The 26,319-nt window shown below is 38.8% G+C and overlaps 1 protein-coding gene across 1 annotated transcript in view; it reads right to left on the bottom strand.

The window, feature by feature from the left end:
* gnai2a (guanine nucleotide binding protein (G protein), alpha inhibiting activity polypeptide 2a) overlaps positions 1-26,319 on the bottom strand; it is a 78,694-nt gene that overhangs the window by 19,183 nt on the left and 33,192 nt on the right. Inside the window, exons 2-3 of the mRNA XM_067432295.1 lie at positions 7,135-7,177; positions 3,877-4,018 (exon numbers count right to left, since the gene is read on the bottom strand). Of these exons, the coding sequence (XP_067288396.1) occupies positions 3,877-4,018; positions 7,135-7,177 (185 nt within the window). The remainder of the gene's footprint in view (positions 1-3,876; positions 4,019-7,134; positions 7,178-26,319) is intronic.

The following is a 26,319-nucleotide window of genomic DNA, read 5'->3' as shown; positions in this document are numbered from 1 at the left end:
AAAGCAAACAGTCGGTTTATAAGCGCTTCTTATTACAAGTTTGGGAAGATGGTTGGCACATGTTGCATTCCCAAATGCACATTATGAGCGACCCAAACTCAGAGCAGATGCAAAGATGAGTTTGTGTGGAGCAGCCTTTACTCTGAACTGAACTGCCCTGAGACACTGAAAACACTGGAACAAAACAAGTCGTGTAAAAACAGATCTGTACATTAAGTCTTGCAGTTATTTATGCAGACTAATAGGCACAAGTGATAAAATATGTAATCATATGCATATATAAACATCAACAGCATATAAATAAAAACTGCCTAATGTTACTGAATGAAATGTCAACCCAGGATGAGCTATAGGACTGTGCAAACTTTATGGGTGTTGATGGATTCAATCTACTCCATCAATGTTTTTGTTTTGATCATAGATTGGAATCCGATCTATTTTGATATATTACATGTTTAGATATTCATACAACAAAATATTCTGGGGGCCATGAAACTTTTGTGAAAATGATCAAAAACACTGGCTGTGGCTGGTAACTTAAAAAAAAAATGCAAGTGGGGAAAGAGTTAATGACAATTATGTTTCTTCTTTTGTTTATTTTTTTTAAATATTAACAGTTCCATTCCAATGGTAGCTGTCATAAAACATACATTAAAAATTGAAGATCAGGTTAAATAAAAATACAATGACTATGCAATATAGTGCATATATTTAGCAAAATGTTCCTCTAAGTAAATTTTTCTAGCTGACAAACGAGTTTTTGGACATTGAATGTTTTTTCTGAGGTAAATGTGACTTTGTGACATTGTTTACAAGCTGTATTAACGTCTTTCTGCAGTTGAAACGGTGTTTGAGCGACTACATGAGACATGATTAGGATTTCAGTAAGTTGTACGATATCTTTCCTACATACCTTCTGATGTTCATTTATGTTTATTTCATGCTATAACTAGTAGTAAAGCAGAAGAGATGATCAATTTGTCACATTAAAGAGCCCCAAAAAAGATTGTGTCAGCTGTAGAGATATCCATGGCTGCGTTAACACTGCAAGTCTAAATGCACAGATCCGATGTTTTGTTCATATCTGATCTTTTGGCCCCCCTGTTTTTACTTTAGACACGACTGGTATCCGATATCTGTGTTTACATTAATTCCCGCCCAGAATGATCGTCGGTGATCGTTTTATTACGGTAGACCTTCTGGTTTGAATGGCTGTGCTTTAATTATTTTTATTACACGGCTCTGTGAAATACTTGATTCTGATTGGTCAATCGCGCATTCCAGCGGTACGTTATTTCCAGATAACACCCGCTCATACGGGTACTATGAGTTATCTTGACCGGTACTACTTCTATGCTTAACGCTGGCGCCATCTTGTGGCTTAAGCAGCCATGGGTTACAATGGAAGACTTCAAGGCAGGTTTCCTTTATAACGTTTTTAATATAGATATTTTTCTTACACAAACGCATCGATTCGAATCAGAAGGCTCTATTAACCCATCGGAGTCGTGTGGAGCACGTTATTTGACGGACAGCTGCATTTTTTTATGGACTTCAAACACCACTACAACAACTGCTTGGATTAACGTTAGCCTGGACTTTTTAAATATAACTCCGATTGTATTTGTCTGAAAGAAGAATGTCATATACACCTACGATAACTTGAGGGTGAGTAAATCATAGGCTTGGTTTCATTTTTGGGTGAACTAACCCTTTCAGCATTCATTTTCAACATTAAGCAAGGGCATATGGCAAATCTTCAGCAATAGATAAAGGCTTAAAGCAGATTGGAACTGTTTTCCTTCGCGGAAGCTTTGCGTAAGAGCTAATAAAATATTTAATCTCGAGACAATATTTTGTGTCTAATAATTATTTATTTGAGATTAGTAGCCGTGTAATAAGCGGGATAATGTACACCCAGCCGGTTGTTATCGCAGAATAAACCCCTTCAGAGTGATGCAAGACCCCTCCGCTTCGGATCGGGGTCCTGATCACTCTGTCGGGGTTTATTCTGGGATAACAACCGGCTGGGTGTACATTATCCCTTACATGTAATTCGTGTCCGGTGGCCATGTTTATTGGCAGCATGGACAAAAAAACAGATGTTATGTTTTGCAGCACAGACATATACAGGAAAATAACTGTACTTTTAATTTATTTTATCATACAGGCACTGCTCCATAATACATTAAAAGCTATCTTCAAAGGCAAACGTGCCCCCCCTTGCCTTGTGGTGACTTGGAATTCCAAGGGGAATCAGATATACATGTTTAGATGTACGTCGGAAGTCCAGATACTAGATATGTATCTGATTTAACTTTCACATTTAGAAGTGGCTCAGATCAGATGTGAAAAAAATCTGATCTTTGTTGTGTTAAAATCTGATTATTTGTAATCTAGTTGTGCAACAAATTCCGAATCTGTGTCAGATGCGCCAAAACCCCCCCCCAAAAAAAACATTTGTGCCAGTGTAAATGCAGCCTATAGTCTGACTCCATTCTATGGAAAATAAACCTTCGGATCTACAGTTCACATAAATACATATTTTGATTCAAAACTATAAACATGACTAGTTTGGTGGACATGACTCTGAACTAAGCTTAAAGGGATTCCTTATCAGACTACTCAACTAGTTGTTCAGACGAACCACTGACTTATTGACTTTAAAATACATAGTTTAGCACGTTCTTAATCAAAAACATCATAAACGAGAAAGAAAGAAAGAAAGAAAGAAAGAGAGAGAGAGACTTGAGGAATGTCTCCAACAGATCTCTCTCTCTCTCTCTCTCTCTCTCTCTCTCTCTCTCTAATTAAACATGATGGAGAGATGTTGTTAGCTTCTCTCACAGCACTTTACAGCTCTATTCCCAGAGCAGAGACACAATCATCCATCTCTCCTTTCACCCGCCTAATTAAACTACACACACACACACAAAGTCTATTGTTTTAAAGGAGCCACATTCGTCACTTTATTTTCTGCACCATGAGGGCTGCTTTTTTAAGATGCTGTGACAATTTAAAAGAACTTTGACTTTTAATAACACGTCTCGAGACTCCTGCATTCTACTTCCTTCCATTCAGATAGTGTTTACCCTCTAGATTCAGTGAACGACTATAAATCTAGACTACCACTGATTCTAAAATCTGTGCTGATAGAGATCAGTGTTTCTCCAAAGCCTCAGGTGGATCAGATGCGCTGAACATACTGCTGCCTTCAGGCTGTTCTCTAGACATCCTAGATAGCAAGCTAGCATTCTAACTTTGCAGGTTTTGAGGATCAGTGCAGACAGCAGAATAAAAAAGATTTATTGTGGCATAACTGATCTGTAGTCTCTCAGATGGCCAGTGGACGGTTTGTGTGAGAATCTAATGGATATCACACAACAAGGAGGACAAGAGAAGGCTAAAATCACTATTTGTAAGTTGATTGCCTGGCTTTATGCAATTTTTGTAAGTCAGTGCACAAGTTTCATCATTCTGACAGAATGCAAAGTTGCATTATGGAGATTCTCAGGCTGATAGACGTTCTGATAGAAGTTAATACTTTTAATCAGAAAGGATGCATTAAATCAGAAGTGACCGTAAATACATTACTAAAGTTTTATATTCTTTAAATATAAATATATAATATTTAAATATATTCTTTCAAATATACACTTTTTTAACTTCCTGAAAAAATTATTGTTCTGTTCTCAACGTTGATAATAATGTTTCTTGAGAATCATTGAGGCTGGTGGGCCTCTGTACAGCGTCACACACACACACACACACACACACACACACACACACACACACACACACACACACACACACACACACACACACCCACCTCAGAGTATGTGATTTATTTGCTGAGGGAATGCTTTGTGTACTCACCGCTCTGCCACTGTCGTCATATTCGATCTTTAGGTTGCTCATGGCTTTAATGATGGCCATGATGGACTGGATGGTGTTACTGTAGACCACCGCTCGATACTGCTTGCACTCTTCCTCCGAGTAGCCGTCCTCATGGATAATCCTGCAAAACGGACACACAGACGGTCAATCAATCAGGGGCTAGTTGCATAAACTTAGCCACTATGTCAAGACTGTGTCTTAAGCACTAATTTGTCCAACTTGGAATTAGTCAAAACATAATCAGTCTTACTTTTCTAATTCAAATTGAAATGATATACCATTTTATGTAACTGATTTTAAAAAGTTAGGACCAGTCATGGCCGCCCATGAACCTGTCGCCGGTTCACCACTGTTCCTTCTTTAGACCATTTATGATATATACCGACCACTGCAGATGCTAAAATATTTTGGTCCCCAACTAAAATAGACAACCGTATTTCAAATTGTAATAAAATTTAAATTACACCAATTTTCACAATATAAACAAAATCTTACCAACCAAAACTTTGAACATTAATGTAAAAATAAATTAATATAAATGTTAAATATTCATTTTAAGGATCAGAATGGCACAAAAAGATTGAAAACATTAGATTTCAGCATTTAGATGTAATATAAAATGTATTTAAATTGACAAGCCTTTGCATTGGATGGAATTTATGCTGAATGGATTTGAAGTGCTGATGGGAATAGTCTTGTCAGACTATTAATATTGTCAGCTCTGGCTCATGAGGATGTAGGAGAGCCAGCTGACTGCATCACTCAAATGACACACAGATGGCATACAAAACACCTAAAGGGATTTGCTCCGATATAACTAAGCGCAACTAGTTTCTAGAGTAATTTTTTATTGTAATAAAATGTTGCTAGTGCCCCAGATCAGAGTGCGTGCGTGACGGGATGCATTCATACATGCTAAGGAGTAGTACACATTTTCCATCAGAGTGCAAAACTAATTTGGGAAACAGAGACGTTAGAAGAGCGGCAGAGGTCAGGGTCAGATAAACAGTATTAAATGCTTCCAGGGGCCTGACTTCACACACAATCCCACATCCACAACGGTTTATGAGTGTGAGAGCTAAAATGACTTATAAATTAACAACATTTTTAGCCATTAGTGTTATGGTCGTAACATTTAATCAATCATATGATGCCAAAAATTGCTGTCTAGGTAGGAAACTTGCTCAGTTTTGAGGCGTTCCCTCTTATCTCAAAATACTATTCGAATACACAAACACGATTTCAAGTGTAATTATCATCACAAGGGGTGCTATAGCAAGTCTTCCATGATCACTTTTCTTTTAGCATAAAATAACCTTGCACTAATTAAATTCACCCCATATATTTTCAAAAAGGCATGTTTTATTGATCTTATTGTTAGTAATTAATCCATGCCTGCATTTCATAAAAATAAAATAAAAACATCAAAATGTCATTACTCGATCTTTAAGCTAAACGACAGACTTCTCTATGGTAATATACGTTGGATTTCTCCAATAATTTTGTCTGCCTAAACCTCGTCCCTTTCTTACAATGGACCTCAAGCTTGCATTCAGATCTGCCTTCATCCAATCAGCAACCTTTTTTTCTTCTTCAATAATCCATTTTATTTTTCACAATAACATTTTCGCAATAATGTTGCGACTTTAAAGCCATAATATGCATTTTTTTTGCCTCTTGAGGTCACTTATTAAAAACAAATCTTCATTTTGCAGAGCTTTTATTATGGGCAGGCGACCGCTTCTGCTTTTCCACTCATACATATGTGAGGTGACAGCGCTGATTTTTCATATTAAATACATAATTTGAGTGTGTTGAAAGTTATGTTATAATGCTACTCTGTGCGTTCGCTCGGCAGATGATACGAGACTCGTTCACACTGCAGTGAGCTAGATCGATATTAGGCATGGTTAAGCATGGTACTCGCGATAAATCAAGAAAACAAGATTTAAACTATAAGACTAACTGTGTTGAGATGTATAACAATGACGATTTTCCGTCGATTAATGTATTCAAACAGCAGCTCATCTCTATAATGAAACATAATATATTAAAGTGTATTTGATGTTTCCATGGTTTCTACAAAATAAAACCATAGACAGTAAAAGAAATGGACACAGCGACCCCATAGACTTTAACGGCAAAAAGTGAAGTCAATTAGAAGCCTCCACTTCCTGATGGCTAAGCAAACTGCGCAGCTTCAGACTGAGCTTGACAACGTAGATGTGACGTGAGCAACCTGACTGACAGTTGTAAGTCTTCTAGTAGTTGTGGAAAGTGAAATCTGAATCATGTTGTTTAAATGTTTTGTTCCGTTGCTTTTGGCTCACTATGGGCTTCTCCCCATTCTTCTCCATTGACTTTATCGAACTTTATGTCTCCACGTCCCCCCCGACTGTCTCATATACAGTAAAAGGTTGCCTGCGAGCATCTCCTCCTATATATACGGTAATTTCTCTGCTGCGCGACAGAGTCGTGTTGGTTACCAAGCAATTTTTGGCCTATTTTTACAAAAACAGCTTCTATGAGGCGATAGTGTAAGATACAAGGTAATGGAGCCTTTTATACATTGTCGTGTTTCTTTAGAAATAAACAATGGAAAAATTTAGTCTTTAAACGCCTCAGATGTAAAGTTATTCACTGTCAAAGTGACACAAAAATGAATGGGAGTCAATGGGATGCTAACAGCAGGTGATGGCTTGGTTAGCAATGGCCGCCCCTATGGGAGGTACACTTTCTGGGTGCTAGATTACCCCCTTGGTTAAAACAGTAAATCGAAGGTAACGCGGGTATGACGTCATTGATAGGCGAGACACAGACATGGGTCGTGTCCTGGTTAAAATTGCTTATTTCTCTGGATTTAAACATTCTTAGAAACATTAGGGATAATGCAAGTACACAAGTCCACAAAATCAGTAACACTGTTCTAGTGGTTTTTGGATATTTTAATCCAAAAGTCGTACATATTGTGCCTTTAAACTAACTGAATAACACGTTCACTAGCCAGCAGACACAGAGGGGTTTCTGGGGTTTCTGTACGAGTGTGTGCAATTTGAGTTCATTAATCAGTGAAGGGGCAAAAAAAAACTCCCAAAGTGCCATGTGAACGAGCATGTGTGTGTGTTTTCTTTTTTTAACAGCTGTTCTCTCTCATATCACCCACACTAGCATTAAAAGCTGGCACGTGTCTGAAAGAGGATAAGAGAATTCGAGGAGTGAAATTAGTTGTTCACTCACTTCATCTGTTTTACGATGGTGCTCTTCCCCGATTCTCCAGCACCTGTGACAGAAACACAAAACAAACAGGGTTAAAAAAACAACATACCCACGACACCCATTTCAGACAGGAAAGCAAGCTCACAGTCAATGTTTTTTCACTCCGCCTAGTCAGAGTTTTAGCGCTAATGCCCACTCCGTAGTGTGTGTGTGCAGCCTATACTTCCAGTAACAACTAATGCTGACTTAGCTTTCGATCTTCAGCATTCCATTCTCTCCCAGACCTGGTGTTTATCAAGTTTGGCCTTTAATGGAGATGTCGGAGTGCTTCACAAACAGGAAACGAGGTCTTATCAGTGAATTTTCCAAGGGCCTGTGGGGGCATGCTACTCATTTGACATCTAACTCCCTCATTTGAACATTACATAAGCACACAATACATAACGGCCATACGCGGCCAGCTCCCACAAGCACCTTCTCAAAAACAAACATGCACACGTTAGACTGACACATTTGCATATATTATAAAGCATGTGTTTTGTGTCACATGACATGCAGCGCTGCCCTCCGGACGTCAGTCTGAGACTCTCTTTAACAACAACTCTAAACACACCATGTAATGCTGCCATTGAAATAGTATCTGAAGATAACAATGAGATGAAATGTGTGGTAGTATCTCATAAGATGCTCTACTGAGTTCAAAATCCTGGTGTTAGCACACCTGTCAACGTGCAACATGCTCACACCCACTTTTTTGAAGTGAAGAGACGTCGTCACACTTGAGCAGCTGGTGTCAACACCTAAAACATGCTAAATCAGATCCCCCACATTTTACGGAGACGGCAGCCTTTCAAACTTTAGTCACACATCAGTTTGCAGCTTTCAGTTGAGAGATTTTTGCTGCTACTGCATGTTTAGCAAGTTAATTTGAAAATACAGATGAACTTCCTAAACATGGGTCAATTAAATACAATTTTTCTTGAGATCACAAACATGTAGTTTTGCACATTACTTAAAAAACAATATCACTCATTATGTTGATTATTAAAGGGATAGCTCACACAAAAATAAAAAAAATTACCCCATAATTTTATCACCCTCAAGCCATCATAGGTTTATATGACATTCTTCTTTCAGATGAACACAATCAGGAGTTATATTAAAAATGTCTTGGCTCTTCCATGCATTATAATGGTAGTGAAAGGCAGCCCAAAATTTGAAGCCAAAAAAGTGCATCCATCCATTACACAGCGACAATGACGTCGGACGTAGCGTAACACTTGTTACACTTTCTTCTTAAGTTGAATATGGAAGGCGGTCTGGTGAATTGTTAGTATGGATTACTTTTATTATGGATGCATGCATGATTTTGGGCTACACATTTTGGGACTGCAATTCACTGCCATTATAATGCTTGGATTAGCCAGGACATTTTTTAACATAACTCAGGTTCTATTCGTCTGAAAGAAGAATGTCATATGCACCTAGGATGGCTCGAGTGTGAGTAAATCATGGGATAATTTATTTTTTGGTGAACTATCCCTTTAAGGGGAAAGTGTTTTGTTGTTGTTTTTTGAAGCCATTTTTTCTGCTTTAAAAATCTAAATTGAACTGATGTCACAAAATGAAAACGAATGTTTCACTGGATAGAGAGTATGCATCAGTTTCTAAGCTTTTCTCTGAATTATTTATGAGAATAAACGGTTTCAGTGCAATGACTGCGCTGTATTACTTATGAGATCGCGTTATAATTCAAAGAGAAGCACAGAATTCAGATTACAGTGCTACACAACAGAAGTTTATTGTTAAAATTAAAACATGAAATAAAAATTGTGCTATTCGCCGATAGACATCATACTGTACAATAGTAATATTTCATATAGGTCCCTACTATAACAACAAGTTTGAATAATTGTTCTAATTCTATAACAATTGGGAACATTACACCACAGCAGTTATCTTTCATTGGTGTAGATGCTAATATATCATAATGAGTATTAAATCAAGATTATTTAAAAAGTTTTAATAAACAATTGAACATAAACGCGAGCTGTGTGATCTCATATTGTGCGCAATCCCTTAGAGGACAGACAGGAGATGGGACGGCCCATGTGGGAAACTGAATGCCTGTGTGACTCAACACATCTATTGTGTATTAGTATTCACACAACTAGTATTGTGCACCTGCAGGATGTGGCCGTGTGTGTTTTAGTTATTGTGAATAAAACATCAGGCATTGGCGACACTTCCACGGAATGCGTTTTAAACCATAGCAAAAGACAAAGTTCATCGCATGAGCAGCGCTCAGCTGAAAAGAAGTCGTGTGATGGATTACCAGCAAAAATCTCTTTTAAAGAATCGTGAACGAGCTACACATTGAGGCATGCAACATCTTTCTGATTTATCCACTTATGGTTACAGATCCTTTTTAGGTCCCAGAACTGAAATTCATATGCCATCTCCCACAAAACTAATTTTAAACGTTACCAGTGATCCCACTGGGACAGTAGTAGTGTTTTGCACTATGGCCTGGATTTTCAGCATACTATCAATTAAACTTAGCCCGTTTTCCCTTTATGAGCTAATGTCCAAAGCCATATGTACATCTTGGCAACAACAACAAAAAAACGGTTAAGAACATTGATAGCCACAATTTATCAGCATCACCATCACATTTGTAGTTTTTAGGCACGCACAATTTCAATAAATGATATTAAAATATTTTAAAATAAATTATATGAATTAAAAATAAAATTATAAACAAAAATCAATAATTTTAAAAGGCTACAAGTGAATTTAGGCATCACAATGTACAGCATAAAAAAAATATGTATTCAATTATTAGTGCTTTTAAAGATTCACTTTAAGTGAGCACCGATGAAAACGGATGCAAAAAGAGAAGAAATGGGATAAACAATAAAATTAAACTCTACCAAATATATTGTCCATAGCACGTTAACTCAAGGCCTGCACGTGTGCAAATGGCCTGGTATCAGGTGTTTTTGCTGTCCGAACACCTCAACACATCACACGGTTGCGGTCCCTCATCTAAGGGAAAGCGTGGGTGTGTGAATGACAGCATTGGCTACGCTAATGAGAGTTGCACCAATACAGTACAGCAATGTGCCAGAGAGCTCAGGTGTCTAATCCTGATCTGGGGCCAGTGTGTCTGGCTGAGGTTCACTGAGTTATGGTCATTATGGTCTAAGGCACACAGGTTCACAGTGGAGACAAGAATAATTCGGTTTTGTTGCTGCAGCTGAGACCTAGGTTACAACAGTGCACATCTGTCTCCGTCTGTCCACTCTGCTGGTCTCATTTTTTAGGTCGGTCTTCGCCTAACCAAATTTACGGTCTCTCAACTGCATTATGAAATCATAAGCAAGTAATTTACTTTAAAATGCTAAGATCCTGCGTGTGATCAAACGGACTTAAGTTCTTGCTCCCGATTCAATCGTCCTTTGGGTTTCTGCATTCATTGCTCTAGCAGCTCACAGTTCTCCGCTCTTTGTGGCACGGTTGCTAGGCATTAGCTCCTTCCTGCTCAAATTCTGGGAATCTCCAGGCCTTCACAAGCAGAGCGTGATCTCTCTGACTGTTCACTTAATAAATTCATCTCCCTCTTCTCCTTTCTGGTGCTAGGCAAATAATGCTGGGCTGATCATCTGATCTGAAGAGTCTTTATACACAATACATTCAAGCAGTATACATGGGTGTTTAAGTAAAAAACAACCCATGAGCTTCTTTCAATAAACCAGCATCAAGAAATTTGGTTCAGATAAATATGGGTGTGTCAGAGCTGTAGCGCAATGGACTGTGCACATGCTCGAAAAAAGAAAAGAAAACGGTTTAAAATAGTGTTAAGAACGCAGAATGTCAACTTGCCCTAAACAATTAACGTTAAGGGTCAATTAACCACATTTTTCCTTTTTAGCTTGAAGACACATGAAGTTCCCTTTGTAATATAATCTGAGCATCCATTAAACAAGACTTGAATGACTGAACTAAAAGCCTGAGAGCTTAAACACAAAACAAGCCAATTCCATTAGGTTTCTCTCTGCAGAGAGATGTTAAATGAACAAAGTCTTACTAAAAATAAGTTGTGAACACTGTTGCACTCAATGTTAGTTAACTGTTTAAGTGCAGGCCTGTGATCATAATTAAAAAACTATTTATGAATTATGTACAATTTGACATAAAATATATGAACGCCAGGGATGAGATTGCCGGTTTCACGATAAACCATGATAAAATAAACCGACTGTTAGTATTATCGTTTAAAATGTAATAACCATTAAAATAGTGTTTGATTATTGCGATTTTGAAAACTCACTGTAAATCCCGTCCGGCCAGCATCAGTCTGGCACAGGGGCAGAGTGAAGAAATGGCGGAAGGCAGTGACAGCGCCGGGAGATTTTTCAGCCTTCTAAAAGGACCAAATTTGAGGTGTGGTCATATTTTGGCTTTTACAAAAGTCCTGAGGGAAACTTAATCGAGGATAGTCAGGGGGAAACACTTAAAATCTGCCGAGTTGTCTTTGTGACCTTCACCCACTATATAGCGAACGCAAGGCTAGTTAACCAAAAAAATGTATTTTGAGTTGAAAGATCACTTACTTGAAATAAACGTGACACTTCCGTGAAGAAAAGTGGCTTTGAGCCAAAGACAAATTAACAAGTTCAAACAAGACTATTTAGGGTGACATTTAATGGATAATAATGTATATTCATTGTACACTTACAGCAAATAAATAATTACAGGGAAATATTGAGTTATGATTAATGTTTTAAATCGTACCGATGTATAAATCCATGTTGTACAGCGTACAAAATAATTGTCCAGACAAGATGATCACAACAACATTATAGCAGTATTAATAGCACAGTTCTCTGATTTAATTTTGACTTTAGAAAAACGTGAGAATATCGATAATCGTAATAATTTTGGTCAGTATAATCGTGATAGGACATTTTATTACCGTCCCATCCCTAATGAACATCCTGGCAAATACATATACACACACACTCACAAACCAAATACTTTGGAATAATGAAGCGATGGTTTATTAAGTGCTTAATATCCTTGCAGTGCCTCTTGGGCCGCTTGAAATGTTACACTCCTGCTAAAACAACCGCTGGATAATGAATCGGCAGTGACAGAGCTGTTCTGAAAACAGTCAAACACGTCTGGTGTGGTTCCTGATCAATGCACCGGAGACTACACCGCAGACTGATGATGCCCTGCAGATGGGAGGGTGTGATTGTTTTTATGCCCCCCGTTTATATCTAGTAAATGGATAAAACTGTCAACTGTTTATTGGGCTGTCTGAAAAATTTATTTGTCTCCTTATTTGATAGCTTTAATTTTTTCCCCAAGATTGGTTTATTATCGCCCTGTGGTCATATCGAAGAGTTTAGAAATGTTGTTCTAAACACGAGTGAGGCAAAAGTTCAAATGTGTCGCACATTTGTTGGGTGGTTTTACAAGCTAATGCACACCTGAAACTCAGACACACACCATTCTTTGGTGACGTAGTGAGAGGTTTGTGTGTTCAGTAAACAAACTTTTATTGGTCTGTGGGCGAGACACCTTCAAAACGGTTGCACCTGCTGATCAACTGTAACACACACCAGCTCTGTTCAAAAACCTAGCAGAGTTCCTTAGAAGGCAGCAGACAGCACCCTAGAACAGCAACTTAATTGAAATCCTCAACGCAGGCTTCACCTCCAAAATAGCGCAACTGATTTCCATAGAGTTTGATTTTAATATGTTGGTAAAAAAATAACACTCCAAGTAGGATAAGAAGGGTAAAAATATATAGCACTTAAATATTGGGTAAAATTGTTACTGAAACGTTATCAATATACAGCATTATGCATCGTGTTGGTCCCCCTTTTGCTGCCAAAACAGCTCTGACCAGTTAAGGCATGGACTTCACTAGACCCCTGGAGGTGTGTTGTATCTGGCACCAAGATGTTAGCAGCAGATCCTTTAAGTCCGGCAAGTTTTGAGGTGGGGCCTCCATGGAGCTGACTTGTTTGTTCAGCACATCCCACAGATGCTCGTTTGGATTGAGATCTGGGTAATTTGGAGACCAAATCAACACCTCAAACTCGTGCTCCTCAAAGCATTCCTAAACCATTTTTTTTTTGTGTGTCAGGGCACATTATCCTGTTAAAAGAGGCCACAGCCACCAGGGAATAGCGTTTCCGTGAAAGGATGTATATGGTCTGCAACAATGCTTAGGTAGGCAAGTGTCAATTTAGCATCTACATGGATTTCAGGACCCAACACGGATAACCAAATCAACATATTTGAATGTTTTCAGTGTCACCGGAGTAGAAGAGTAAGAGTAATGGCCACTGAACAAAAAGTAAACCACTGGATAATGAACGGGCAATGACAGAGCAGTTCTGAACACAGTCAAAGACTTCATGTCCACAAATGTGCCCAAGCCCCCAAAGAAATCTCTCTAAACTTATGTGATGTGAGAGAATAACTAGCTATAGAAAGCACATTCGTGTACACCAAAATCACATCTAAACAGCTTCCACAACATCTCACACGTGTGTATTAAGTGGATGTGTGATGTAACACATTGGGAAATGCAGAACAGAAACAAAAGACTCTTTCCATGCCCAGCTCCTAAGATGCCAAAGAGAGTCACGTGGCCATTGTCCCAGAGTCCCGTTTCTTACAGTTTCCACCCAGGGAGGGAAATCCATGCCAGTTTCGTCTGCGTGGGGCCATCCTGCTCCCTATAGCCCTTATGGAACTACAAATGGTCCGTGTGTGTGTGTGTGTGTGTGTGTGTGTGTGTGTGTGTGTGTGTGTGTGTGTGTGTGTGTGTGTGTGTGTGTGTGTGTGTTTGTATATCGGAGGGGGTGGAAAAAGAAGAACAAAGAAGCCAGTGTCAGTGTGGATCTGGTTGTGTGGACAGCAATGCCACTGTTTACTATCATTTAGGTCACAACAATTACAGCTGAACCAGTCTCACAAACACACACATACACAGACACACACCCCTGTTAGAGCCTCAACGCCCCAGGCCTCCATCAGCACCGCAAAACTCTTCATTCAAACAGAAGAAAGGCAGCAAACACGGACAGAATATAATAGTGCTCTCATGGGCCCAGTGCACTATTAGGCTTATTATGATTGTCATCAAACAGAGGCGTTAACAGCCTCTGGTCCACAGCTGCGTCAATCATTTTGGGTCCTTAAAAAAGTACCGCTCTAAAAGTTTAACAAAGTGCTGTGTCAGATTTTAAAAGCTCAGCCTAATCAGGCTGTTTTCATGAGACGGAGATAATCGCCATTGAGAGTTCTATAATTTAGGGTGGTTGGTTCTTTGTTTCTAGCCTGCGGTCAGCCATGGCTATATTGGGCTGCACCAACCAGTCTGGTCTGGTCTGATATGACAAGCTGTTCAGATGGTGTAATGTTTTAATATTCCAGTTTTTGTTTTACTTTCATCAACCCTGTTTTCAGTATGTGAACAGTATTACCTTACATGACCACTCTGGAGGAAGTGATATCAAAACCACAGGAATGGAGAAGTTTAGATTGTGGCATCTCACCTATGCAGACATGACCACAAATATCATAATACCTGCAATGGTTAGTGAGTCCACTGCATGAAGAAATTACCCATGATGAAAGTACCAGGTCATACTTGACAGAATAATTGAAATTTAATAATTTACTAAATCATTACATTCATTATAACTAAATTATTCATTCAAATTATATTTTCCATTATTAGGACAATTAAAACTACATTCTTAATACTGTAATAATGAAAATCATTTAATCCACTTTTTTTTTTAAAGCTGTTAAAATTAAATTCAGAAAAAAAACATGATAAATATAAACATTTATATAAAGTTTCATATTACAGTACTGTGAATGAGTTTATTTTATTCGTTTTAATGAGAAAAACTGTCAAATATATGCATTAAATCAATTTCAATGGCTATTACTTTATGCAAAATATAAAAAATGAAATGCCACTTCTTGAGCCAAAATTTAATTTTTGCAAAGTGCAGTGAAATACTAGCCTAGAAATCTAGACGCACCCTAGCGGCAGCAAATTTAATCTGCCCGCAAGTGTCGTCTAGGAACTCTCAATACCCTTCTGAGCTGTATTCCTCTCAAACTGGACGGGCCAATCACATTGTGTATAGAGTCGGTGGGTGGGGCCATAATGACGACGACCAAATTGCTTTTGCGTGCTACTAGTAAACACAGAAACTGGCGAACGGCGGCAGTCTTTTAAGCTTTTCTCTGAGAAAAGAACAAAGAACGGCACTGAAGTTATTCCTAAAAAGGGAAGATGTGTTCGGAGTTTAGCCGACCGGATACGGCGAATGTTTAATCTTTCAACAAGCTCTGCTTCACCTTCGTTGCTCTGGTTGGTGGTAGCGCTATCCTATCGCGTGCAGAGGGAGTTTGAAAGACAACCGTTTATCCCGCCCCTCTGATTGAGCCCTGTCTATGGTGAGTTTCCAGACCAAACATCTTAATGTGGGTCTGGCTTGTCAGGCTAGTGAAATACCATAAGCAAGGATGCACTGACATGAAAATTTCGGCCTATACCGATAACGATTATTCTTTATATTTTAAAAAGCCAATAACTAATATATTAGAAAACTTGAATCAAAATTTTTATATAATTTTTAAAGCCATGTCCCAAGCACACAATTATAATGTTATCACTTCTCATTATACTTTTATGTAGCCTATATGGCAGACATGTTGAACTTAACACAATTTTCCTTTTTTGATTTCAATCACATTTCAAGCAATTCAAAACCGCCATGGTGAACTGTGTGCATCTGAAGTGTCTCAGCTGAAGGAAACAATCCATTATTTATCAGCTTTAATACATCGGGCCGATATTGATAAAATCAAAAATGAACATGTATTGGTTGATACTGATATGGTGGTCGATATATATTGTGCATCGCTAACCAAAAGATGACATGTTCATAGTTGACCCTTTGTGGCGAGACGATAAACTGTTTTATCCTATAACAGTTAAGGTTAGACGTGGGTGGGGAGGAAGCAGGTCCTAGATCAGGGAATAGGGGAACAAAGGGTCTGAGCAGAAAGCATTTCCTCCAAACCCCATAAGAGAGAGAGAGAGAGAGAGAGAGAGAGAGAGAGAGAGAGAGAGAGAGAGAGAGAGAGAGAGAGAGAGAGAGAGAGAGAGAGAGAGAGAGAGAGAGAGAGAGAGAGAGAGAGAGAGAGAGAGAGAGAGAGACAGACAGACAGGGAGAAAGAGAGATCATCTTGCCAAGAGTTCCTCCTGCCTCTAGCACTTCCACGTCTGTGGTCGAACAGTGCCAGGATGCAGAAAATATTTCCCTAGGAAGAATTATGTAATAATTATTGACTATAACTTTACCAAGCTACTAACAATAAATTATTATTATTATTATCAATTCAGAGATTCATCCAGAATGTTAAATCAATGTTCAGAAGTTTGACATTTAAAGAAGAGATGTTGGCTGAATTAATTTTCCATTCTTCAAAAGGACACAAGAGAGAGAGACAAACCAATAAAAACACATGGCATCTTACTAAGAATACAGCTCGCACCGCTGGATGGAGAGATGCCATGAAGTAAAGAAGAGGCTACATGAAAACACTGGCAAAAAGAGGCTGTGTTTCTTAAAGAAACACTAAGACTGGTCTCTTGTTCTTCCGTCCATGAAAGTCTATGCAAGGCTTCGATGAAAGAATGTTTAGTATCCACAAGGTGAAAATTGTAGGTACTTAGAAAAGTAATGGCTTACCTCTCCTCAAGCAAACCACAATTTGAGGTGTCATGTTCATAGCAAAACCGGTGTAAATTATTTGGTAAAGCTGAACAGGAGTTTTGGTAAAAATGCCGTATTAAAGCTGAAGTCAATAAAACAGAAAAAATCAAAAAGACTTCAGGCAGTGTCTAGCATGAGCAGAGGGGCAGATGTTCAAACTGAGGCCTCACACAGACTTCAAGAGACAGGTAAGGAAAGAAAAGCCTAAACTACCATGTGTGCAAGTTACACAATAACAACCTTAGATCGGTTTCATTTAGAAGCATGACGGTCACTCTCATGACTCGTGACCATGTGTCTACTTGTGTACCGCATGCACACTTCAGAAACCCACATCACATGTGCCCTTGACAATCAAATCAATGAGGGAGAAAATTCAAACTATTCTCCAGCTAGAACTTCTGCATCTTTCTCCAGCCCATGAGATGTTTAATTAAAGAAACGCAGTGTTGTCTAATGACTCTAACAGGTCCATTGAGAGGCATGTTGGTGTAAATAAAGTGCTTGATTAGAGGTTACGCATGGAGTAATATCTATTAAACACCTGCCTTTGGGCCCTTGTGAGTAAGACAGAGTGTGTATGTGTTTGACTGGGCAAAGCATGACACTGGTCTCATTAATCTAGGCAGACAGCAGAAGGACGGAGCTGTGTGTGTGTGTGTGTGTGTGTGTGTGTGTGTGTGTGTGTGTGTGTGTGTGTGTGTGTGTGTGTGTGTGTGTGTGTGTGTGTGTGTGTGTGTGTGTGTGTGTGTGTGTGTGTGTGTGTGTGTGTGTCTATCAAAGCAAGCAAGCAGTAGCCCAGAGGCCTTGAAATCTCCTGGCAGACTGCAGATCTCCCCTGAGCTCTCAAGTCGAACTTATCTAAAGTAAATCTCATCACATGCAAAAACACATCAGCTGCATCTAAAAGCTTTATATCCCTCAGTGAGGTGAAAAACGTACTGACAACAGAACGCTATCACAAACAATCACACATTAATCTCCTAAAACTTTTAGTACCTATAGGCTCAACCACATGTCCACAAATAGTCAATGGGGTGGCATGTGTGTGTGTAAGGAAGAATGGATAGATGGATGTGTGTGTGTGTGCGTGCGTGCAAGGAAGGGAGGATAGATGGATGAATGTGTGTGTGTGGGTGTGGGTGTGTGTGTGTGTGTGAGTATAAGGAAGGATGGATGGATGCGTGAGTGTGTAAGGAAGGATGGATGGATACGTGTGTGTAAGGAAGGATGGATGAATGGATGGATGGATGGGTGGGTGTGTGTGTGTGTAAGGAAGGATGGATGGATGTGCATGTGTGTAAGGAAGGATGGATGTGTGTGAGGAATGATGGATGTGTGTGCATGTGCGTGTGTGAATGGATGGATGATGTATGCATGTATCCATGCATGCGTGCGTGTGTGTATGTGTGTGTGTGTGTGTGTGTAAGGATGGATTGGTGCTTCTGTGTAAGAATGGATGGAAGAGAGAAAATCTGATTAGACAAAGACTGATTTCACAAATAAACTGCAAGCAACACATTAAATTAAAATAAAAAAGTATTTTCTTGTAAAACAAAACCAAGTAACTTAGAATGTAGACTATAAAATATGATTTTTCAATTTAAAGGGGGGGTGAAACACTCAGTTTCAGTCAATCTCATGTCAATCTTGAGTACCTATAGAGTAGTATTGCATCCTTCATATCTCCAAAAAGTCTTTAGTTTTATTATATTTATAAAAGAAATATGGGCTGTACCGAGTCTTTCCGGAAAAAAACGAGCGGCTGGAGGCGTATCCAGAGGGCGGAGCTAAAGAATGACGATTGCGAACAAAGCGGTGATGTCCTCAAGCGTGGAGAAGCCCATGGCTATCTCAGCTAATACAGATATGATCCAGAATCAAATCTGAGGCAGAAATAAATTGAACAGGAGGAACAGCAACAGCAGGACGTCCGTCTCTGTGGTATGTACTGTATTTAGTGGCCTGTCAACATTTGTGTGTCTTTACTCGCAGTTTATGAGGACATGATTTGGTTTATGGACTATTGTATGCGACTAGACCTTAGAAGTAGCAAGCAAAACGATTTTTCATGACAAGTGTTCACGGACGACTGGATCTGCACCTGAGAGTGTGTTTACGGGCGTGCATTTCCTCTCTCGTTTTAGTCACACGCGCGCGCACCCTACCGGGAGAAGAGCCCGTACGGCCCATACAAGGATCATCCGCTCTATTAACGTCAAGCCGACCCATACTCGAAAAAAACTCACCGAAACTTGTGAGAAACCGGAATGAGTATGTTTGACACAGAAATACTCTATCAAACGTCCAACATTAGTGTTTGAAACTTTGTCTATGTTTAGGATGGGAATCCAAGTCTTTAACAGTGTACAAAGCTCAGTATGCATGAAACAGCATTTCACCCCCCCTTTAACAATTATATTAATTATATAATTCTACATTCACCCAGTCAAAATACTAAAGTTACTACAGTTAATATTACTACAATAAAGGGTATTTTAAGTTTCATCTTGTGTTATAATTTATTAACTAACTGAGTTTGGCTGCTTTACATGTTGGTTGATCAGTTGTTTCTGTCAAAAGGCCAGCTATGCGACACTACCCTCAGTGTCAGCTCTCATCAGCTTGGCAACCATGTAAGCTGCAGTGCTGTTTGAGCTGATGGATGTGTAAATGACAGTAAAGGGTTGGAGACGGCATTCCGTGCACAGGCAGAGGGTTCATATAGAGTTGACGTTGAATAGGCAAAGTGTCAAATGAGGGTAGAAAAAAAATGACTTCTAGGTCTGTCTGCTGAGTATGCAGATCTCAGCTTCAAAAGTATTTCTTATAGTCACATGACTTTTTAAAACCACCCCATCCTATTTCGTCCAAGACGCTCTCATCCGGAGTTTTACAGTCCCGGGATGAATGAGCTAGAATTAACGCGTTGGGAAAGACTGAGCATTCAGCACAATCTTGCTGCAGATCTGACTGAGCAGAACCGGGCGATGGGCCAGTTTGAGAGTGTGCGTGCATTTATTCAAGAAAGAGACAGAGAGAGAACAGTATGTGCACGGCTGATGTTTTAAGCATCTAAAAATCAATTAGCCATGTGAACTCTTATCCGAGGTGACGGTTTCTTCCATCAGAGATCGGTCTGACGCACAGATTAGGAAGAGTGCTTTGATTAACTCCACAAACAGGAAATCCTCTTTAATTCCACAGCTGCAACAAACAGCAGAACAAGCGCATGTGACTGTCGGGAGACAATACGGTTATATACAATGAAATATGCATTTAGAATACACCAACCACAGACATAAACATACACACTCAGGTGATTATATGAGACAAAAAAGGCATGAATATGAGAAAACACTTAAGATACTTCCTGGCACTTAAGCTGCTATTGTTTTAGAGGGGGAAACCTGGCATCCACTTCAGAACAGAAAAATGCTGAAACAAAGCTTGATAATGAAAATCTGCACAGCTGGACTTCCTTCTGTAGACAAAGAGTGTTCCTCTGACACTGTATAGTACACTAGCTACTAGTGGTGTTGAGTGTAATCAATATGTTACAGGAGTATAGTGTTATAAATGTGTTTTTGATAAAAAAATTAATTTGCAGTTGAAATTGTGGAAACGCAAATAGATTTTTCTCAGCTACACACCGATTCTTATTAAAGCTACTAAACGTATTTTGTAGTTTGACATTCATGAAACAGACGGTAGACGGAATATTAGGCTGCTGTCACTTTAAGACCTAACGCACGGATCTAACATACTGAGGCTCATGCAGCCTGTTTACATTCACTTAAATTGTCAAATACACAATGTTTAGAATACCGTTAATATCTTAAGCGCAATAAGACGTGAAAGAGTACTCTCGCTTGAGACATTTTAATCACGTTCTAAAATCATGATATTGCACAACCCTAATTATATTTTAAATATATTCAAATTGAGAGAAGCCATTTTAAACTGTAATATTTCACAATCTTTTTTTTTTTTTTTTACTGTATTTCTAATCAAATAAATGCAGCCTTTGTGAGAAGAGACATTTTAAAAAACTTCTTTTGAACGCTAGTTTATGGCTTTCCAATATATATTTATATTTTAGGATAATTATGAATTTGTACTTGGATCGATCACATTATGAAAGAAGATTTGTGAGATTCAAATAGCCAAGAGCAATACTAAGATTATTCAGACAAAAATAAAACCCTGTGTTTTGCAATATTCATCATATCACGATGACTTAAAGATATTGGCATTTCATATGGTGGAATCCATGGTGATTCCCAGATTTTAGTACATCATGGAACAGACGCTGTACTCGCCTCAATCTCGGACTGGGCCACCAGAGGCTCCAATAAAAGCACGACGAATGCATTATGCATACCTCCATTAGCGAGCTGGCTTCCTGAACACACACATAAATTATGAATCATTTCGACAAAGCATATACGTAAGAAAAAAGAAACGTGATGAGAGGAAGAACAAGAGAATGAAAGAGAATGGGAAAAGATTTATTTTTTTATCCTGCTGGTACTGAGGAACATCTCCCTGATTTCCCAATTGAACTGCATTTGTGTGTCTAAGGTTAGGCAAGAAAAACAGAGACGCAAATGATCAAATAAAACAACTTTGACAATTTGACCACTGTGCCAAATTTCTATATCAGGTTCCTACACTGGGCGCTTCCAAAGAAGATCGACTCACTGAAAAAACAATTCATATCCATTTGACAATCCAGAGTCTGAAGATGACAAATGAGATTTCTTTGAGAATTCAATGACATTCTAGCTTTTATTAAAGAGCCATGAATCTGAAGTATCCAGCACTCTGACAGTCCTGTGTTTGATTCCTCCTCTAGGCACAGAGAAGAGCTTAATAAAGCCACGCCACTACCCCATGCCAGGCAATGCATTACTAAAATATCATTAACGCTTGGCAGGGGGCACAGATATGCCCTTCAACAACGAACAGCAGACAGTCCAATCATTATATACCCTAAAACTGGTTCAGCTCAACAACAAAAAAGGTGGATTTTGTAAACAATGGCACTGCAGACTGAGACAGACCCTTCAGTCAACAGACAAAGACATACAAGGACAATTTTACATTAAAAGTGTAGCCTGGCAGACTCACTATTGTGCCGTTTTGGCAAAGGCGAGGAAGAACAAGCAAAGAGGTGTGTTGACAGATGCCTGTTCATACGCACGCTTACGCAATGGACGGCGCACAAGCGGCGTGGTTGATAATTAATTCTGGCAGAAAGGCCTTCCATCAAAGGAAGAAGTCTGTCTGACGCTCCAGGTTGCCTTGAAGCCCAAAGAGAAGAAAGAAGAGAAAGACTCCAGACAGCCACACACAAACCGAAATGCCCTTAATGATCAGGATTGGAGCCAATTTCATTCAAAAGTGACATTCAACTGAACCTGTCCCAAAGCCAACCTGGTAGCTTTCATCATATCAAAGTACGCCTGACAAACGACTCCTGATCATCTTCCAGCCGTGGTGGTGAAGAAATTAGTTACTGTAGACTCGAACCTCTGGTCCACTTCTAGAAGCAAACATTGACTATATACTGAATATATGGATGATGGTTGACTTGAATTCAATATTTGCACGCGTTACTCATGGAATTACTAATTATTAATCACGTCACTCGCTTGAATAAAAACATTGAGCGACGAGAAGCAAAATTTCAACGACAACAACATTTCTTTCTGCCAGTTTCTCTGTCATTAACCATCTTGGAGATAACTACTATTGCTTCTCTGTACCTGTTGTGCAAGTCCCAAATATGCCAGAAAGCCGAATGCCAATGTGTCTGGGTTCACATCACCACCCAGAGGCACACACAATAGCTGCTTCAGCACTACTTGACATGACGGGTGCCCAGTATGATAACGTGTCATGTGAATTTTTTTCACTACAGGGGAAACTGTTCAACTTGCACAGAAGACGCGACTGAGGCATTCAAGTCGCCCAATTCATCTTGGCATTGACTTTCTATGCAATCTACTTGCGCATGCACATACTATTATAGGGACCTATAATTCCTAGAAGGGCTGTGTGATTTAATCGCAATTGAGTTTCCCATTGCGTCCCATTCTGTTAGTTTCCTTTCCAGCAGTGTTTTACTACACAAACTTAAAAGGGTAGTTCACTCAAAAATGAAAATTCTGTCATTAATTACTTACCCTAATGTTGTTTGACACCCGTCAGACCTCCGTTCATCTTTGGAACACAAATGAAGATATTTTTACAATAATTTTATGAAACAATGAGAATAGTTAATGTGCACAAAAAACGAAATAATGACTTATATAATGATGGGCCAATTTCAAAACAAAGTTCTGAACCGTCATGTATCAGCGTATTGATTCATGATTCAGATTGCATGTGAAAACTGCCAAAACCACGTGACATTGGCGAATTATGAATCAATATACTGATTCTTAACGGTTCGAAACTTTGTTTTGAAATCGGCCCATCACTATACAAGTCGTTATTTAGGTCATTACATAGTTTTTTGTTTTTTTTTCACACAAAAAAATATTCTTGTTGCTTCATGAAATTATTGTAGAACCACTGTAGTGACATGGATTTGTAACGACGTCTTTAGTGCCTTTTATGGGTCTTGAGAGAGGAAATGACATTGGTGTCAATGAAAGTCGTTCTGAGTCATCGGAAAAATATCTTCATTTGTGTTCCGAAGATGAACGGAGGTCTGACGGGTGTCAAACAACATTAGGGTAAGTAAGTAATGACAGATTTTTCATTTTTGGGTGAACTAACCCAAAATAAAAATCATGTAATGTGAATGTAAAATGGGACATGCTTGATATTAAAGTTAATAACAGCACGAAAGAGAACTTCTGAGCTTTCTGTGAGCACGCTCTGAGATGAAGTGGAACAAGCAAAGTGAACTTTTAAACTTCAGGTGAAAATTTAAAACATAAAACTGTGGAAATGTGTGAAAGATATTGAACATCCAATTTAAACTAATGTATAGTAAATTAAATAATCTGATGCCAATATATTGTGCATCCCTAATTAAAATTAAAGCTTTATTAAAGACACCAAATATTCTCATCTATATTTCAAAGGTGGGCATATTAAAGAGATTTTTAACAAATTCACCTCCACCCAAAACTACTTATAGAACTGCAACTAAACATACAAAACTGCATCTTTAGACTTTTACGAAAGTACCAACGCTGCTCTTTTACATCTATAACAGGCAACAAACAGGGGTGAAAATATCTGCTTTTCATCTCTTCAAATGAAATCGGAGTTCTAAAGAAATCTGTGGCTCAAGGCTGACGATCTCCAGACCCTGAGTGCAGGCTGAGGCTTGTCAGAGGTTAGATACAGATGGATGGTGGCCAGTCACACACAAGGCCTGGGCACTGTGGGGAAACACATTCAATTCCCAGAAGACAAACTGTCATGCAGCTATAATATACCGAAGGACAAATCCTGACAAAAATTTCATGAGGACTTTTGATTTTCTGGTTTTCAGGTAAGAGCAATGTCCTTGTAAACTTGAGTTAATACTGGGCAGTTTCTACTCGCGCTATTTCAATGTCCCTTAAAAAGGATGCTAATTAACACTTTATTTTAATCCACAGTCACTTGTTATTAATTACACCTTTCTTCTATTCAAGTTAGCAGCTTTAGAAACAAGTAGTATTTTAAACCATGAAGCATTGATGGTAGCATGGCACTGATGCGTGGAAGCAAAAAGCTGGATTAAAGCCTAATAGTAAGAGCAAGGTAAAGGCATGTTTCTAAAGAAACTGGTATAGTTCTCTTCAAATGTGAGATTAGATCTAAAGTTGAAAGGAGGGGTTTGTCTAATCTACATTTATGAAGAGCTTTCCAAGCAACTATGCAAGTAATATCAAACTTGCGCTGTTGGGTGGAATATATGAATGTGTTGAATCAATGTAATGTAGTCTTCCCAAAATAAAACATAAGATCAACATTATTTTCACAAATGTAGGTCAAATGAAATGTGATTAATATAAGCAATCTCTATGAGCTTGTGCCTGATGTCAATGCAATACGTATACTGTGACTCAAGCGTGTTGTGTTGCAATATATCGCAGCACAACACATTTCATTAATTAAAATGCACCAAGATTGACTTCCCATGAAATCACCTGGCTGGCAGTAACATGAATCACATCAAACTTGTTTTCCTCTGCAATGCTGCAGTCCAACATTGATCACCAATCAATCCGAATTTGAATAATTGAAATTGAATAAAGGTGCACTATCAAGGATTTTTGCAGTAAAATATCCAAAAACCACCAGGCCGGTGTTATATATTTTGTTCAGTTGAGTTCTTACAATATCCCAAATGTTTTCGACTATTTGTAAATTGTGAGAAAATTGCTATTTTAACCAATTCTGAGGGAGTTGCCAGTCAATTGCGTCATATCTGCGTTACCCTCGATTTACGGTTTTATTCGGCAGAAACGCTTTACTCTTAGAAGTGTGCAACAAGTGTCACAGCAGCCGCTGAGCAAACGTAAAGCAAACAATTTTAAACTCACTTAAATGTATCTAATATCATAAACAGAGCTGCGTCATACTCATGATCGCAAAAGTGGAAGTGGCGCCGTCGAATGTTTCCTGTCATAATAAAATTCTGTTACTCGTGTTGTGTAACAATCTCTCCAGCGGCCTTCCTCAGCTCCTCAACACTCGGCCATGCTCTGCTTCACACTACAGTAACATTAATAATCGCATCCATGAAAATTTCTGCCCGAGCCCGAGCCCTATCCCAATTCTTTTCCACCGACTGATTCAGAGCTTAAATTTGGCGTCATCAAATACGCCTTTGTTTTGAATATATTCAGCATGAAGACAGAACAGGTATAGTTTAATTACAGTTATAACTTGTCACCATGCTTTTATGACATGCAAGTGCATTTGTTATGTACTATATTGCAATAAATGTGAAAAGATGGATGCGACATCTTGAGCAGACTCCTAAATGTACTCTCCTACAATAACAATTAGGGTGACCATATTTTCATTGCCCTAGTGAAAAATAATGAAAACAAGAACATTTTCATCACTTTATAAAAAAATCAAAAACAGTTAGGACGGGGAAAGGAACTGAAACCAGGACATGTCCTGAGAAAACAGGACATTTAGTCACACTATTATACATATTAAATAATAATTAATTGCAAAAATGTATATGTAGTGTACCATGTGGAGCTCAATTTGCACGCTACCCAAGTTCCAAATCACCTTAAAATGGCAGCTGCCTACATAGGCCATCTGCCAACCCACTTTCTGGTTATCAGCAGCAGCCAATAAAACATCCATACACTACAGTTTCAGACACCCCGTTTCGAATGCAATGCAACCA

This window comes from Pseudorasbora parva, chromosome 22 (genome assembly GCF_024679245.1).
Source record: "Pseudorasbora parva isolate DD20220531a chromosome 22, ASM2467924v1, whole genome shotgun sequence".
Classification (NCBI taxonomy): domain Eukaryota; kingdom Metazoa; phylum Chordata; class Actinopteri; order Cypriniformes; family Gobionidae; genus Pseudorasbora; species Pseudorasbora parva.
Note: the sequence above shows the minus strand (reverse complement) of the source record. Positions and strands in the feature narration are given on the sequence as shown.